Source organism: Trachypithecus francoisi, unplaced genomic scaffold (genome assembly GCF_009764315.1).
Source record: "Trachypithecus francoisi isolate TF-2019V2 unplaced genomic scaffold, Tfra_2.0 Lachesis_group4, whole genome shotgun sequence".
Taxonomy (NCBI): domain Eukaryota; kingdom Metazoa; phylum Chordata; class Mammalia; order Primates; family Cercopithecidae; genus Trachypithecus; species Trachypithecus francoisi.
In genome coordinates, this window is record NW_022681469.1 from 72,750,256 (window position 1) to 72,768,587 (window position 18,332).

The following is an 18,332-nucleotide window of genomic DNA, read 5'->3' on the forward strand; positions in this document are numbered from 1 at the left end:
CCCAAAGTCCTGGGATTATAGGCATGAGCTACTGTGCTGGCCCCAATTCATTCTTATAATTCAAAACCAACTCAGAATATATAATAAAGCTTAGAGAAGAGAAATCTAAAGACACTGATATTGTGAAGTAATTTAACCTTAAATGAGAGAGTTCTTATTTGGTTTTCTTTACCAGTATCTCCCAATCATCTGCCGAGAGGGGTTCCACCTCAACTTGTTGACAAGATACCACATGGGAACATGGCTTGAGAAATACCTAGAAAAAATTAAAAATTTTAAACTACTTTTAAAAAACTTTTATGTGTCATATACTAGAAAATAAGAAGCTATCTTCTTACCATTTTAGGTAAGTAGATGTGTGTGTGTGTTTTGGAGGGGAGTGTATATGTAGTCTATGTAGTCTTTCTGTTTTGAGAGCTGGGGACTGGCTCTGTCACCCATGTTGGAGTGCAGTGGTACAGTCATAGCTCACTGCAGCCTGGAAACCCTGGGCTCAAGCAAACCTCCCGCCTCAGCCTCCTGAGTAGCTGGGAAAACTGGTGCAAGCCACTGTGCCTGGCTATATGTGTAGTCTTTCATGTGACAAATATTTATTGAGTACTTATTCTTATCCAGGACTTGATATACTCAGCATTTGAGGAAAAACTGTTTCATAACTAATTACAGAATGAAGAAAAATACATCTCAGCACGACACATTTTTCAAAAATGAAAGTAATCACTAAAATGTAAAAATGTAAGTAAAAAATATAAGAAGAAATGACTATATCATCAATTTATGGCTTGATCTAATATGTAAATATTCTCATTATTTCTAGAAGTTTTGCAACAGCCATGCTGCTTCAAGAAAAGTGAAAAATACACTGAAATAGACATTGGAGACAAATATTTAGAAGTATAATCCTTCACAGCTAAAAGTTAAGTAAAACAAATAATACCCTCTCATTATAGTTTAAATTTATAAAACACTAGTATGTCTATAAGCTGGAGCCACCATCTTATTTCCTTTCCCCTTCTATAGGCATTTCCAAGGATTAAGGGAGTAAAATCCAAAGCCTCTGCATGTTAAATACTCTAGGTTAACCAACTCTTCCTCTCTGCTTTTGTGGACTGGAGCAGAATTTCCCTGAGTGCCTCATCCCCAGACTCCTCAGTAAATTTCTCTTCAATATCTCCCTTACTGAAAAGGATGATTCTGAGTACAAGTACAAGTACAAAGCAGCTCCTGCCCACCAAGAAGCTAGAGACTCAGTTTCTTAGTGGCATTGCTGCAATAAGGGATCTAAAAAACATCAGGTAAAGTCACTTCAAAGCAAAGGGGAGTTAAAAACAAGTAGGATTCTTCAGAGACTAATTAAGACTTGAAAATCAGGAAGTTGATGCCCACAGGGAAGCGCCGGGTACTCAGAGGGCAGAACTGTAACTTGCTAAGCAATCCTGGGTAAAATATTCCATCTCCTTGTATTGTAGAACGAAGCACCAAAGTTAATGATTTCTAAGGTCCATCTGGCGCTAAAATTTTAAGATTCTAGCAACAATTTAGAGTATGCAAGGGACTAGTGCTAGGTTTATAGATTTCTCTAGTCTCTTCTCATCAAAAACATGCATAAACAAGATTAGTCTGTGCTTAAAACAAGTTAAAAAGACATGGCACTCTCGTGTATTGTCACGGGAAATTGGTAATAGCAGTGTAGCCTCATCTATATAAGTTTTAAATGTATAGCACCCTTGGCTATTCTGTTTTTAAATGTTTCAGTCCACATATATATCTGATTCTGAGAAAGCACAAAGCAGCTCCTGCCCCCTAAGAAGCTAAGGACTCCTGGGCTAGTCAGTCCACTTTCTGTTCCTATCAGTGATTCTTCAGGAGATAGTGTCTCAGTGGCAGGGCTGCAGCAGAGGATCATAAAGACACAGAGAGTGAGAGACAAAGAGAGACATGTTAAATGCACATTGTTTGTAATACATGGAAAGGTATCTGAAATATTTTGTGGGACAATAATTGCAGAAAATATGAATGATCTCATTCTTCCAATCCTAAAGGTCTACTGAGATCCTCCAAAATAGTAGACATTCATTCTGAGGATGGGACTGGGGAAAGGTAAAAACTCATTTTTTACTTTCAATGGTAAAACAGTTATAATGAATACATATTATTACTACATCTTCTTCTTTTAAGATACAGGGTCTTGCTGTTGCCCCCAGCTGGAGTGCATAATCATAGGTCACTCAAATTCCTGGGCTCAAGCATTCCTCCTACCTCAGTCTGCTGAGTAGCTGGGACTACAAGCATGCGCTACCATGCCCAGCTAATTTTTTTATTTTTTTGTAGAGATAGGGTCTTGCTATGTTGCCTAGCCAGGCTAATCTTGAACTCGTGGCCTCAAGTGGTCCTCCCACCTTCACCTTCCAAAGCACTGGGAATACAGGTATAAGCCACTGAGCCCAGCCTCATATTATTCCTACAGTTTAGAAAATGTTTAAAGGAATAACTTGATAAACATAAGAAAACAAAAAATAGACATGGGTATTTAAGCTTTCAGGTTTATAATCTAAGCATATTCAACCATAAGGGAAGACAAAAATGGAAAAATAATAACCCTCTGTTGTAGAATTTTTTATTTTTTATTTTTTTCAAGACATTGTTTCACTCTTGTCACCCAGCTGAAGTGCAGCAGTGCAATCTCAGTTCACTGCAACCTATGCCTCCCAGGTTCAAGTAATTCTCCTGCCTCAGCCTCCCAAGTAGCTGGGATTACAGGCACCTGCCACCATGCCCAGCTAATTTTTGAATTTTTAGTAGAGATGAGGGGCTTCACCATGTTGGCCAGGCTGGTCTCCAACTCCTGACCTCAAGTTATCCGCCCACCTCGGCCTCCCAAAGTGCTGGAATTATAGGTGTGAGCCACCGCACCCAGCTGAATTTTTTAATCAAGTGAGACCATGGAAGGTTATAAAATATATCAGAAATGAAGTTCAATAATAGTAAGTAGAACCTAGTAATTCAAAAGGAAAAATAATTTCACGAAACCAAAATTAGGGAATGTGGAAAATGAGTTAAATAGTAGAATAAGAAGCAAGTAGGGAGTATGGTAAAATACAAGATACTAAACACAGCGTACAGTCAGCTTCAATAGACTAGACTAGTTACATAATAGCATACAAATTAGGTGTCATCTCACCTCCTTTAACAAAAAATCTAAACTTTTTATTTTATTTCTATTGCTATATTATGTGACATTAGAAGAAAGTTATTGCCATCACATGTGCTTACCTGTCCCCCATTTGAGAGTCCAAGTTTTTGACCAACTTGTCTGTTAATTTCAGCCACATTTTCACCTTGATCACTAAAATGCCTGCCTTCCACCCAGCTCAAGAATGCAGGCTGGTGACTCCAGACCACTTCTATAGCTTGATTCTATTCAGATAAGAAATGAGAGGAAAAAAGGTTTTCATATACATTTTTTCTGGATTCACATGAAAATAAACTATTATTTCAATTCACACGTACAAAAAGAGTTCTACAGATAGTTCTCTGTTATCTACATTTGTTGTAGCATTAAAAAATCTATAATCATTTCCAACATCCAATGCTGGTGATGCTAATGAAGCCAATACCCTTATATTCTTATGGTAGTGTTATAAATTTAATCAACCCTTTCAGAATTCAAAATGGCAGTGGTCAGTCAATACACTTACATAGCAGTTGAGCCACATATAATTATTTGAGCATTTATTCCCAATTAATTATTCAAAGAAAAAAGAAACTACAGCAAAAGCTATCTGTGCAGTATTTTCTATAATAGTAAACACTTGAGACTGTCTTAAATGTCTATCAATAGGGAAACTATTAAATAAACTATAAATTTACTATTTTAACATATAAATAAGTAGAAACATATATCATCTTTAAAAATGTAGCAACATAGTTTTAGAATTATGAAATACCAACCAGATGGAGTATGCAATCCATATTTATTTACTTATTTATTGGAATAACAATAAATGCATGTGGCAAAAGCACAAAATGTACAAAAGGGTAAAATGTGAAGCCATGTCCCTGTTCTCAGAGGTAATTACTGCTGTTTCTTCTATACCCTTCCAGAAACGTTATATTATGCAGTCTCTTAATAATTGTAAGGGCTCATATAACTATGGGAATATAGGTTTTAAACAAAGCAAAATATAACATTTATTCTCATTAAAAGAGCAATTACATAAAACGTGTTTGTGGCCAAGGACCAAAAAAGGGTTTTCTACGATTAAACAATTACAAACTTGTTATAGAGACTTTGGAAAATATATAAACTTGGAAGGAAACAAATGAACTACTGATATTCTCTCCACAAAAAAGAAAACCGTGTGAACAATTTAGTCTATTTCTTGTTAATCCTTTTTTCTATGTGCAAGTTTTTCATATAGTTGTGTTCATATAGGCACAATTTAATATCCTTTTCCCCTACTTATATTGTATCATAAGCATTCTCAAACTTTTTTTTTTTTTTTTTTTGAGACAGGATTTTGCTCTGTTGCCCAGGCTGGAGTGCAGTGGCACAATCATAGGTCACTGTAACTTGAAACTCCTGGGCTCTAGCAATCCTCTCACCTCAGGCTCCTGAGTAGCTAGGAATACAGGCATACACCACCACACCTAGCTAATTTTTTTTTTTTCTATAGAGATGGGATCTCACTATGTTGCTTAGGCTGGTCTTAAGCTCCTGGCCTCAAGTGATCCTCCCACCTCGGCCTCCCAAACTGTCAGGGGCTTGAGCCACCATGCCCAGCCACATATATCATTTATAAAATAAAAAGAATTTTATTAATATGTATCAATAATAAATTTGAAAAACCAGCCAGGTGTGGTGGCATACACCTGTGGTCCCATCTACTCGGGAAGCCAAGGTGGGAGGATCACTTGAGTCAGGAAGGTTGAGGCTACAGTGAGTTATGATAGTGCCATTACACTCCAGCATGGGCAACAGAGTGAGAACCCATCACACACACAAAAAGACTTATTATATCAGGAAGCTTCAGTGTTATTAATTTATTTATATCAAAATAAATTCATTAAGTTAAAAATATTAGGCCAGGCGCAGTGGCTCATATGTGTAATCTTTATACTTTGGGAGGCTGAGACAGGATTGTTTGAGCCCAGAAGTTCAAAGCCAGCCTGGGCAACATGGCAAGATCTACATCTCTACAGAACATTTTTCATTAATTTAAAATATTAAATATCAAATTCATTCATTTACATGGAATTTTTTTTCTTGAGACAGGATCTCACTGTGTTGCCCAGGCTCGAGTGCAGTGGCACAATCACAGCTCACTGCTTACTGCAGCCTTAACCTCCTGGGCTCAAGTGATCTTCCCACCTCAGTCCTCAATCTCTCAAAGTGCTGGGATTTATATAATTCATCAAGAAATAAATGTATAGATTTATGGAATCTATAAAGTCATAAACTTATTACATTGATAATTAGAAAGCAAAGTTGACCTATTCTGCTAATATGGGCTGAACAGAAACAGCAATTTGTTCCAGGGCTAAAGACATTTACATTTCAAAAAGATACGCATGAATTAGTTCTTATAAGTACTTCTTGAAGGCTCAAAATTTAAAACAAGATCAAGACCACAAAATTCTTAAATAGTGACAAATGTAAGGTAACATGAATTAATTCTTATAAATACTTCTCAAAGGCTCAAAATTTAAAACAAAGATCAAGACCACTAAATTCTTAAACACTCATGAATGTAAGGTAACAACTACATCTTAGGATCAAACTAGAGTTACTGTAAGAAAGCATTCCTACTATCATGAGCGGATTTGAAAATATGTTGAAAAATCCCATCGAAGCTGACAGAGCACTGAAACAACTTCTACCTGGAACTTGGTGGCAGTGACTGATTTGTCTCTAACCATAAAGCCCATCAAAAACCAAAAGATTGTCTACTTAGTAGTAAAAAATAATAACGACGATGATAGGAAGATTCTGCTGAACTCATGTTTTCAATGGACCAAAAAAATCTTCCCCTAGGAATGGAGAAGTAATTCAAGTGGAAAGAAGGGATGCTTGAAATTATTGCAAACTCTTTATTCATTGCATAGATTAGCTACTGGTGGGTATCATGCATCCAGGATTTATGAATATTTCAAATACACCGTCCTTTTGCCCCCATAACCACACTCAAACCCGTGAGACCATGTGCCTCTATTTTTAATTATGAAAATATGGACGCTGTATCTCTACCGGTGGTTAGAACTGTGAAACATCCCAACCACAACGTCCAGAAGGGCGACTGATCGCAGAGCTTCAAGTGATCTTAACTACGTTATGTGTTCCTGACACACTACAGCTGTGTTCCGAGGGTCAGGGAGGCAGGGCAGAACCATCACTGTATTCAGCTTTCCCGCTCATGGGACGCGGTGCTCAGTCCCCGGGGACCGACAGGGGCTCCACCAACAACTCTGCGCCTCCCTCTCGCGGCCCGGACGGCAGCAGCACAGGTAACTGGAAATGACTGGCAAGAAAAACACCTTTTAAAATAATAAAAACAAACCACTTCTCAGGAACTTTTCCAGCCTGGAATGAGGAATATTTATAAAAACAGTGGTAGAATATTAGGACATTTCTAGGCCCAGTTTCACCAAGTGAAAAGACCTGGGATAAGACGAGTCCAGGGCTGCACTGGACTTGCGGGAGGCAGAGACTACCCAGAAGGGCCCTGCCGTCGAGGGACCCTGATCTCTGTGCGTCTCGGCGGCGCCCGGGTGGCAGCTGGTGTCCCGCCGCGTCCCTGAGAGGCTTCGGCCTTGTCCGACCCCAGGCTGAAGATCAGGTGGCCCGGGGCCAGCACGTTACCTGCAGCAGGTGCAGCTGGGCCACGAGACGCCGCGGCAGGTGGAGGAAGCAGTCGCGAGCGTTGGTGAAGGCCACAGTCACTGCCGCCCCGCCTCCCCCAGCACCCGCCAGGCGATCGCTGCCCCACATCGTCCCGAAGCGTCGCTCTGGGTTTGCCCACCCTAGCGCCGCAAAGGACACGGGACCCAGCAGGCCGAGGACGTCGGAACCGGAGGAGATCGATCGGCCCCGCCCCCTGCGGCCCCGCCCCCTCTCCCCGCTGCGTGTCTCGCCGTAAGCCTGTAGTGGGGTGGGACAAGAAAGCTTCTGTCACCCAGCGCTCCTCTCCGCCAAGCCGCTCGGGGGCGGCACCTCGTTCATCAACTCCTCGCACGCAGGAAACGATGGCCGACGCTGTCGATTCTCCAGCCAATCCTGACACTCCTTAACTCATCCCGCTCTCTTATTGGATAAAAGGGATCTCAGCAGGGCGGATGTTGTCCTCCCTGCGAGGATCAAAGTAGGCAAGATGGCGTCGAGCGGTGGGGAGCTAGGGAGTGTATTCGACCACCACATCCAGAGGGCGGTGTGCGACACGCGGGCCAAATATCGGGAGGGACGACGGCCTCGTGCTGTCAAGGTAAAGTGATTTTTGGTTTCATTCCCTCTCCTCGGTAGCTTTTTGTGAGCGCTAGCGCCATATGGCTAACCTACGGAAATAAAGGCACGACAAGGCTTCCGTCAGATCTGTCGCTAGTTAGAGCTAGCATGAAGAACCCTGGGCCAGATACCAAAGATTCTCACGCCCCTTTTGGTCAACTATTAGAACATCAACTCCATGAGAACAGGGCTTGGTTTTAGTCATTGGATCTTCTGTGTTTACAGTACTACTTGGCACAGGTAAGCACTCAGTGAATATTCTTTGAGTGATTGTTCCCAGTGACTTCTGCCGACTCAATTTCTGGAAAAAAATGTCGACTTAAGGTAGTCTGTTATATGCCTTAGGTAGCCTCTCACATGGACTGTTACTCTTTATGCAGAGGGAATGGCAGAAATTTTATTTTGTGTTTTTTACTGACTGGGTTGAACAGATTATTTCTTGTTTTCAAAGTTCTGTTTAAAAAAAAAAAATAGAGGCAGATTCGTCCTAGGCTTATTTGCGAAATACGTTTAATAACTCAGCATTTTTTTCAGGTATATACAATCAATTTGGAATCTCAGTACTTATTAATACAAGGAGTTCCTGCTGTGGGAGTCATGAAGGAATTAGTTGAGCGATTTGCTTTATATGGTGCAATTGAACAGTACAACGCTCTAGATGAATACCCAGCAGAAGACTTTACTGAAGTTTATCTTATTAAATTTATGAACTTACAAAGTGCAAGGTAAGGTGCAAGTTAAGCAATGACTCGTTTCCTCATTTCCTCCATTCATATTTCTGTCATTTTGGCCCCAAGTTTCCCTCATTCGTATCTGAATTACCCCAAAATGTAATCTAGCATATCTTTCTCCAGCCTTTTTACAGGTTAACTTTACTGAAACACTGCATCGATCACATCATTCCCATGCTTAATAATTTAATGTCCTGTAGCGTGGTAGATTAAAAGTTGGGTTTGGCCAGGCGCGGTGGCTTACGCCTGCAATCACAGCACTCTGGGAGGCCGAGGTGGGCGGATCACGAGGTGAGGAGTTTGAGACCAGCCTGGCCAACATGGTGAAACCCGGTCTCTACTAAAAATACAAAATTAACCGGGTCTAGTGGCACATACCTGTAATCCCAGCTACTCAGGAGGCTGAGGCAGGAGAATCGCTTGAACCCAGGAGGCAGAGGTTACAGTGAGCCGAGATTGCGCCATTGCACTCCAGCCAGGGCAACAAGAGGGGATCTCCGCCTCAAAAAAAAAAAAAAAAAAGGGTTTGAGGGGTGGGCGCCAATAACTCATGCCTCATGCCTGTAATCAGAGCACTTTGGGAGACCGAGGCAGGCAGATCACTTGAGGTCAGGGGTTCAAGACCAGCCTGGCCAACATGATGGAAACCCCAGCTCTACTAAAAATACAAAAATTAGCCAAGTGTGGTGGTGCGGACCCGTAGTCCCAGCTACTCAGGTGGCTGAGGCATGAGAATCGCTTGAACCCGGGAGATGGAGATTACAGTGAGCAGAAATCACACCACTGCATTCCAGCCTGGATGACAGAGCGAGGCTCCATCTCAAAAAAAAAAAAAAAGAAAAAATTTGGGTTTGACGCCAGGCATGTGGCTCACACCTGTAATCCCAGCACTTTGGGAGGTGGAGGTAGGTGGATCACCTGAGGTCAGGAGTTCAAGACCAGTCTGGCCAACATGGTGAAACCCTGACTCTACTAAATACAAAAATTAGCCAGCTGTGTTGGTGCAAGCCTTTAATCCCAGCTCCTGGGGAGGCTGAGGCACAAGGATCACTTGAACCCAGAAAGTAGAGGTTGCGGTGAACCAAGATCATGCCATTGCACTCCAGCCTGGGAAGAGTGAGACTGTCCCAGAAAAAAAAAAAGAAGAAAATAAAAAAAAGTTGAATTTGATTCCAGCACTTTGGAAGGCCAAGGTGGGCAGACAGCTTGAGCCCAGGAGTTCGAGACCAGACTGGCCAACATGGCAAAACCCCATCTCTGCTAAAAATACAGAAATCAAGGTGGGCGTGGTAGTGCATTCCTGTAGTCCCAGCTACTTGGGAGGCTGAGGTGGGAGAATCAGTTGAGCCCAGGAGGTGGAGGTTGCAGTGAGTCATTTATGGACCACTGCACTCCATCCTGGGTGATGGAGTGAGACTGTGTCTCAAAAGAAAAAAAAAAGTTGGGTTTGGAGTAAGTTTTCCAGTTCCACTGCTTACTAGCTTTGTGATCTTCGACAAGTTATTTAACCTGTTTAAGTTTTTCCTGTTCTGTAAAATCTATATGGTAAAGGGACTTATCTACTTCTTGAGGTTGTGTGAGGATGAAATGAGATAATCCATATAAAGGGTTTAGCAGAGTGCCTCCTGGTCAGAATACAGTAAGCATTAGCTATTGTGGTTTCTACTGTTACTCCTTTCTGCAGATTGACTCAGTGTTTTCCGGCCTTCTATGTGACATAAACCCTCTGCTCCAAAAAGACTGAAGTATGCAATGCCTTATCTATTTTTATGTTGATCTCTGTTCTCCTCACTAACCTGCTCTGAGACCCATCCTTCTCTGGCTGTTACAATTCATATTTTCTTTCTTGTGCTATCAGTAGAACTCATAATCTACCACAAAAGCACTTGATTTTACTGGATCATGTGTGGTTTTCTCAGGCTGCTGTTATATGTAATCTTACTTTCTTAACCAACTTGCCAGCTCCCATGGTTAGAAAAATATTTTCTCGAGCTTTTCTGTTTTCCAAAGTGCCTAGTCTAGTAGGCTCTGAAGTAAGACATCTGGATTTGAATCCTTGCTCCTCAAACCAGAGTATGAGCATGGCTAAGTTATGTAATGTCCCAGTGCTTCCGTTTCATTACAGGGTTGTTGTTAGGTGTTAATTCAAGTGAAGCACTTATGACATTGCCTGGCATATGGTAAAATCTCAACAAGTATTTATCATTATCCCTGGATACAGAAGTAGTTAAATTTATTGTAGTACCTGGCCAATCATAGATGTTTAGTAAGTATTTATTGACTGAATAACATTCTTCTCATTTTCTCATTGTTGTATGTTTAATAGTTCCTCAGTTATTGAATGTTTTATGATTATAGTATTTTTCATCTGATTTTTAAGGCATGAATCCCATTACAGAAATACATTGTGCTGAAAAAGCTTAATTGGGCATGAAGTAACTCTTCAGGGCCACAGAGAAAAGCTCTATTTTATGACCACAGTTTACATACTTCAGGCCAACCAGCTGGGTCCTTAGTTGTTTAAAGACTAGGGAACAAAGAGGCTCGAAGGGAAGAAAAGGGGAGGCTCTAAATACATACTCAAACAATGGGATGAATACTGTCCACAAGCAGGGCATCTTAATTCCCAATCCACAGGATATGTATACACGTAGCAAAAGTTGGACTTTGCTTTTTAGATCCAGATATTGTATACTAGTTAAGCTTTCATCCCAAGTAAATCTAGATTAAAAAACCATGCTATCTTGTATTTCCATTCAGGACAGCCAAGAGAAAAATGGATGAACAGAGTTTCTTTGGTGGATTGCTTCATGTGTGCTATGCGCCAGAATTTGAAACAGTTGAAGAAACTAGAAAAAAACTACAAGTGCGGAAGGCATATGTAGTAAAAACTACTGAAAATAAAGGTATGGAAAGCATATTGCTGAATGCCTCCTGTATGTCAGGCACTCTGCCAGGTGTGTCATCATGCAGTTCCTAGTCTAGTGGGAGGAGAGGCAAGTAAAGCATCACAGTATTCAGTAACTGTAAGGGTTCTCTGCAGCACATACATAATCTGGGTTGAGAAGGGAGAAATGTTGGTTCATGGAAGACTTCCTACAGTATGTGAGAAGTGGCTGAAATTTGAAGGATAAGTAGACATTAACTAAAAGGGAGAGGAAAAGAAGGAAAGGCAAGCCAGGCAGGATGTTTAAGTGTGTAGAGGAATAAATGAGCATCATGCATTTAAGGAACTTTAGTTAATACAGTATAACTGAAGCTCAAAGGTTTCAGTGAGAGATAAGTTTAGAAAAGTGGATAAGAAGTGAATCATGAAGGGCCTTGTATCCCATGCTAAGGAATTAAGGCTTTGACCAGAATGCGGTGAGAAGCAGTTATGATTTGCAGACTAGTTGTTACTGCTAATCATGGAAAAGTTTTACTTTTGACGAGCGATTGACTAAATGCCCCCATATGCCCCTTCTACCAGATAGTGGTAGAGAGAAATAAAGTGGGAAAACTCTTGGAAAACTTACTCAGAAATCTGGCAAGAGAGCTGTTGAGAATTCCCAGTCATCTGTATCCATTGAACTCTAACTTGTAAGATAATAAATAGCACCAGGAAAACTTACGTGTTTGTATGACAAAGGAAATTATAAAATATTAATGTGGAGAAAGACCTTTGACATTATCTGACCTGTGTCCTAATTTTTCTTGGTGAGGAAACTAAGTCTCAGAAAGTTTGTGACCGGCCTATATTATTAGAGATGAATTAAGGACAAAAATAAGGATTAAAACCCAAGCTTTGGACTCCTTCTCCAGAGCTTACTTTTTAACTGCTTTAATCATCTCAGTGTTGGTGTGACAGCCTAGGATTATCTTCATTACTTGCTCCCCTTCCTCTTAAGATCTTTTTGCCGTGCTGCTGACCTCAGAATTAAACCTGACTTGTTTGGCCTTGGACACTTCGGTTAAGCTCTTTCATCAGCATTTTAGCATCTGTGCGACGCGTTTGTATACTTGGTCTTACTTTTCAAAAACTCTTATTATAGAAGTTATGATTATTATTATTTTGAAATGGAGTCTCGCTCTGTCCCCCAGGCTGGAGGGCAGTGGCGTGATCTCTGCTCACTGCAAGCTCCACCTCCCAGGTTCACGCCATTCTTCTGCCTCAGCCTCCCAAGTAGCTGGGACTACAGGCGCCCGCCACCTCGCCCGGCTAATTTCTTGTATATTTGGTAAAGACGGGGTTTTGCTGTGTTAGCCAGGATGGTCTCAATCTTCTGACCTCGTGATCCACCTGTCTCAGCCTCCCAAAGTGTTGGGATTACAGGCATGAGGCACTGCGCCCGGCCTGGAAATTTCAAAACACAAAGGCAGAGAGACTAAATTAACACATCTCCCATGTATTAATATTAACATTAACAATCATCAACACATAGCCAATTTCATCTTTACCACATCTTCCACACTCCATGTTGTAGACTGCTTTTGGGAGAGTAAACCAGGGAAGAGGCCCTTGCCAGCCCTAGAAATGGGACAAGCATAGTGCTTTCTTTAGTAACTAACAAACAGAAGCTAAGGAGCATGATACATCCAGATAGTGGAATACTCTGAAATTGTAAAAAAAAAAAAAAAAAAAAAAAAACTTTCTGTTTAATGATGGAAAACCTATATAAGATCTACAGTGAAATGGAAAATGCAGAGGTGCAGAGAAATGGATATTACGTTTACCTTTTTTAGTGGGGAGAAAAAGAATGGGAGAAAGGAGGCGGCAAAGTAAAACTTACTGAACAGATAAATAAAAAACAATAGTGATTACTTATGGGGATGAAACCAGACCCATGGAGAGAGCAAGGAAAGGGTGACACTTGATGCTGTACATCTTTTTATCCATTTTAGGTTTTAAACCATGTGAATATATTCCCTTCTCAAGAAACAGTTTTTTTGGAGTAAAATTTGTTAACATTTTTAAGTGATTTTTAAAAATTATATGATTCTCAATGATGAAAACAATAAATTAACCACTTATGTTTCTCTTTCCCTCAACTTTTAAATTGTAATATAAAGACCATTACGTGACAAAGAAGAAATTGGTTACAGAGCATAAAGACACAGAGGATTTTAGACAAGACTTCCACTCAGAGATGTCTGGATTTTGTAAAGCTGCTTTGAACACTTCTGCAGGGAACTCAAATCCTTATCTTCCATATTCCTGTGAATTGCCTTTATGTTATTTCTCCTCAAAATGTATGTGTTCATCCGGGGGACATGTAGACAGAGCATCAAACTCCTCTAAGGATGGTAGAAATCATCATAAAACAATGGGGCATTACAACCACAATGACTCTTTGCAGAAAACACAGATAAACACTTTTAAGAACTCAGTGGCCTACCCTGGTGCACAAAAGGCTATTACGTCTTCAGAGGCAGTTGACAGATTTATGCCTAGGACGACACAACTGCAGGAACGCAAAAGAAGAAGAGAAGATGATCGTAAACTTGGAACTTTTCTTGAAACAAACTCAGGTAGTAATGAGGTTATGATTGGACCTCTGTTACCAGACATGTCTAAAGTGGATATGAACGATGACTCATTGAATACAACTGCGAATTTAATTCGGAATAAACTTAAAGAGGTAAGGTTATTTTTAAAAACTGTTCTAAGAGACGATTTGGTTATAGGACTAAATGGGGAATTATTTGTGGGAACAATAGTATTGTAAGTTTTTTTACTTTTTAGTTTTTTGATGTGTTTTTCTATAGTTCTCTGTTGAAATAACTGAATTTGGCTAACATTTGCTTTGAACTGTTAACACTTGCTTTAAACAATGAACAGACATTTTATATCACTGTAGTTACAAAATATTAAAGCAGTGGTTTCAGCCAATTAAATCAGTCTGTGAGAGTGGTGCCCAGACCTGCCATTTTTGTTAAAAGCTCCCCAAGTAGTTCTAATATGAGCCAAAGTTGAGAAGGAAAATTCCATTTCTCTCAAATTTAGAGTTATTGCTGTTTATATCAAATTAAAAATGCTTAATTTGCTTTTGTGATAAAGAGCAATAGAAGGTGAGATTTCTAAAAATTGGGCCTCTAGGTATGCATTTCAAATGTAGACTTTATTTTATTTTATTTATTTATTTATTTATTTTTTGGAGACAGAGCCTCACTCAGTCGCTCAGGATCTACGGTCACTGCAAGCTCTGCCACCTGGGTTCACACCATTCTCCTGCATCAGCCTCCCGAGTAGCTGGGACTACAGGTCCCTGCCACCATGCCAGGGCAAGTGTTTTGTATTTTTTAGTAGAGACGGGGTTTCACCATATTAGCCTGGATAGTCTCGGTCTCCTGATCTCGTGATCCACCCGCTTCAGCCTCCCAAAGTGCTGGGATTACAGGCATAAGCCACCGTGCCCAGCCTCAAATGTAGACTTCTTAAATGATCAGGATCAGATTGTGCTGCCTAGGTAGTCTTTTTTTTTTTTTAATGTCATTTATATAATCATTTTCCATTTCCTAAGCAGAAATAAAGTTAACATCTGAGTTAGCTTTCGAAAGACACCTTTTTGTGGGATAGGGGTAGGGGCTACTGTTACAAATCATAAACTGAGGGTTATGACATTCTCTTATACTTACTCCAAGATGCAGAAAGTGCTTTTCACATAGTTTTACTTATATTTTACAATGTGATTAAGGGGGGCTCAGGTAGCTTAATATCTTATATGTACATTTTTTACCTAAAAACATCTGATTAAAGAGGCATTATTTAATAATAATTAAAATCTGTGGGCACAGTTTTAAAGCCTTCTTTAGTTTTTCAGTTTAGGCTGGGGACAGTGGCTCACACTAATAATCTCAGCACTTTGGGAGGCTGAGGTGGGAGGCTGAGGTGAGCAGACTGCTTGAGCCCAGGAGTCTGAGACCAGCCTGACCAATGTGATGAAACCCCATCTTTACCATAAATATACAAAAATTAGCCAGGTGTGGTGGTGCACTCTTGTAGCTACTTGGGAGGCTAAGGTGGAAGGATCACTTGAGTCTGGGAGGTGGAGGTTGCAGTGAGCCAAGATCATGCCACTGCACTCCAGCCTGGGTGACAGTGTGAGACCCTGTCTCAAAAAAAAAAAAAAAAGGTTTTCAGTTTGTGCTTCCACCCTTCCTTCCTTCCTTCAGTTGCAGCTGAACTGAGGCATAGACATATATACGCAGCTGTCTCAGCCAGAGCTGATTACATTTTAAAGAAAAATGTGTGAAGTCCAAATTCTAGGTCCAGAAATAGTAGAACAACAACAAAAAAATGTTAAATACAGTTTACTATAGTTTCTAATAATTTTCCATTTCAAATGAAGACTCTTTGCTTTGGCTTATTGTACACTCTTTGTACACTCTTTCTGATAGTGTGTTTGCCTTTCCTTTTTCTCCTAGGAAATTGAGGATTATACTGCTTCCTGCTCATTTCTCCAAATGTTTTCATCCCCCAAATCTATCAGACATTATCAGTGTTTCAAGAATGCAAAACCAGGATATCTATCTGAATCTGTAATATAACAAGTGACTTTAGATCTATAAAGGAATGTTAAAGTGGAGCATATGTTCACTTTTCTTCCTCCAAATTTTTTTTCTTTTTAAATAGCTTTAGAAATTTTACTCTCATCAGTGTTTGAACAGAAAACTTCACTCTGTGCCTAGGTCATAGGCTGTACCTTGAACTTAAGCCAACTCTGCCTCAAAAGCCGCATCAACGATTGAACTATTGGATGCAGTCTTACCTCTTCTAATAGCTTTACTCCTGTGCTATAGAAACTAAATTTTAATGGTTCTTTTTTTTTAATTAGGTAATTTCATCTGTGCCAAAGTGTCCAGAGGACAAGCCGGAAGATATACATACAAGTCATCCATTAAAACAAAGAAGAAGAATATAGAGTGCCAACAGCAAATTAGTACTTCCTGAAAAGAACATTTATTATTTATTTTTAGCCTGTCATTTTAATTCTTCTAGAGATTTTACTGCTGGTATTTTTTAATGCACTCCTCTTTGTAATTTCATTCAAGCTATTTGTCTAAAGTCATTTCTTTCTTTTTTTTTTTTTTTGGGAGATGGAGTCTTGCTCTTTTGCCCAGGCTGGAATGCAGTGGCGTGATCTCAGCTCACTGCAACCTCCACCTCCCGGGTGCAAGCAATTCTCCTGCCTCAGCCTCCTGCGTAGCTGGGATTACAGGCGTACACCACCATTCCTGGCCAAGTTTTGTGCTTTTTTAGTAGAGATGGGGTGTCACCATATTGGTCAGGCTGGTCTCGAACTCCTGACCTCGTGATCCTCCCACCTCGGCCTCCCAAAGTGCTGGGATTACAGGCATGAGCCACCACACCTGGCCCGTTTCTTTTTTTTTGACCCATACTTAATGTTGCAGAAACTATTCTTGCCATAACATTACCTCTCGTGTACAGTAATTATATGTAAATTAGTTGAAGCAAATATGGAAACTACAATAAAGATAGGCAACCAGCATCTGTTTCTGATTATAATACAAGTATTGGATGAGCCATTGAAACACTAGAAGTCAGGATGTTTCCGAATGCCAAGGTTTGAAAATCAAGACAATTCTGTGAGGTAAAAAGTGGATTAACTATTAGAACAAAGCTGAAATTAGAATCTTATATGCTTTAACTTTTAAGAAGAATTTGCTTGACCTGTGGCAATCCAAAAATAAATCAGTATTTATAAATTCCAGACTTCTGTTACTGCTTCTGGCATATCCACACTTTTTTCTGTCAGTGGGTCACATAATTGGAAATTTCAGTACATCTAGGCTGTCTCCATTTTCTTTTTAGTAGAGACAGGGTCTCATTGTGTTGCCCAGGCAGGTATTGAACTGGGCTCAAGTGATCCACTCACTTTGGCCTCCCAAAGTACTAGGATTACAGGTGTGACCCACTACGCCTGGCCATTTTTACTGGTTAAAATAACTTGAGAAGGTGTCCATACCATGGCATGTTGTTTTCATTTCTCCCTATCTTTAATGGCCTCTTGCCTAGTGGATTGAATTTGAACATACCAGTTAATAAGGTTCAGTTTCAGCTATGATGTACTTGTAGCGGGACAAGCCTCAGACAAAACCCCTTAGTCACCGGGTTATAGAAGGAGGAGGCTTTATTTGGCTGGGAGTGTTGGCAGACTTGCATCTCAAGAGCCGAGCTCCCTGAAGAAAAAGTTCTGGACCTTTTAAGGGCTTACAACTCTAAGGGGGTCCACATGAAAGGGTCATGATAGATTGAGCAAGTGATCTATAGGTAACACGTGGTTAGAATTGGGGGGTTAAGCTTTAACCTCAGGCCTGGTCAGTGGCATCAGTTGGTTTTGCTACTGACTTCATTCCGGTTGTTTTTCAGCTATTACTTCCTCCTCTTCAGAGACAGGAGACTGTAAGAGAAATGGCCTCTCCTCATTCCCCTCTTTGAGAACCTCACTCACTAGTGGGAGTTCTCACTCTCATCTTCACTACCCAGGTCTTCCTGTGAGACAGATTGATAGTGATCCATGTAATACACTTGTGCTGAAGTTTTCTGATGAATCAAAGTAGTAACAACTTCTTAGTAGTTAGAGAAATATGACTAACAATCAAGGGAGCAATAGGCAGGTTCCTATCACTACTGCTATACCTATTAAAAGAGTTTTAAATCTCCTAGAGCTGGAAACCACTTTCCAAACAGGGATTCAGGATCAAACCCATGCCAAACCTGCACAGGCCCATGTCCCAGCTTTGTCATGTCTCTCTATCTTCAACTACGTGTCCTTGATCATCTGTTTGCAGATAGCAATTGGTCAAGTTGAATTTTTCACAGACGACTCCTTCAGCTGCCAGCAAGTAGTCTAAGGCCAATCTACTCTGATAGATGGCATTTCTCATTTGGGTTTTCTGCCAGGCTAAGAGTCAAAGCTCTGCCAGTTTCATTAGTGATTATTTCTAAGACAGCATGTAACCATAAGATCCAGTTGAGCATGTAGATGGGGGTTCGGTATCCCCACGAGCTGTCTTGGCACTCACGTGGCAGGCCTATAGTACAGTGTGAGCCACTCATCTTTCCAATTTCCTATAGCTGTGCTCCTTTTTTTTAGGAGGCA

The 18,332-nt window shown here is 40.5% G+C and overlaps 2 protein-coding genes across 7 annotated transcripts in view; one reads left to right on the top strand and one right to left on the bottom strand.

Moving 5' to 3' along the window:
* Positions 1 to 7,078, bottom strand: part of PEX1 (peroxisomal biogenesis factor 1) — a 39,959-nt gene extending 32,881 nt beyond the window's left edge. For 5 of the 6 annotated variants that reach the window (XR_004433154.1, XR_004433153.1, XM_033193740.1 and 2 more), the window contains exons 1-3: positions 6,860 to 7,078; positions 3,274 to 3,417; positions 173 to 256 (exon numbers count right to left, since the gene is read on the bottom strand). Coding sequence is in view for 3 of the 6 variants with exons in the window: in XM_033193740.1 (XP_033049631.1) it covers positions 173 to 256; positions 3,274 to 3,417; positions 6,860 to 6,988 (357 nt within the window). In the remaining 3 variants the exon portion in view is untranslated. Of the gene's footprint in view, positions 1 to 137; positions 257 to 3,273; positions 3,418 to 6,859 lie in introns of all 6 variants that reach the window. The other variant, XM_033193743.1, reaches the window with a different exon arrangement.
* Positions 7,079 to 7,133: 55 nt separating this feature from the next.
* RBM48 (RNA binding motif protein 48) lies at positions 7,134 to 16,935 on the top strand. The gene is made up of 5 exons (XM_033193744.1): positions 7,134 to 7,478; positions 8,033 to 8,223; positions 10,990 to 11,135; positions 13,279 to 13,847; positions 16,044 to 16,935. Exons 1-5 carry the CDS (start codon positions 7,368 to 7,370, stop codon positions 16,128 to 16,130), a joined length of 1,104 nt encoding a protein of 367 aa, XP_033049635.1. The 5' UTR covers positions 7,134 to 7,367; the 3' UTR covers positions 16,131 to 16,935.
* The last annotated feature ends 1,397 nt before the right edge of the window (positions 16,936 to 18,332 follow it).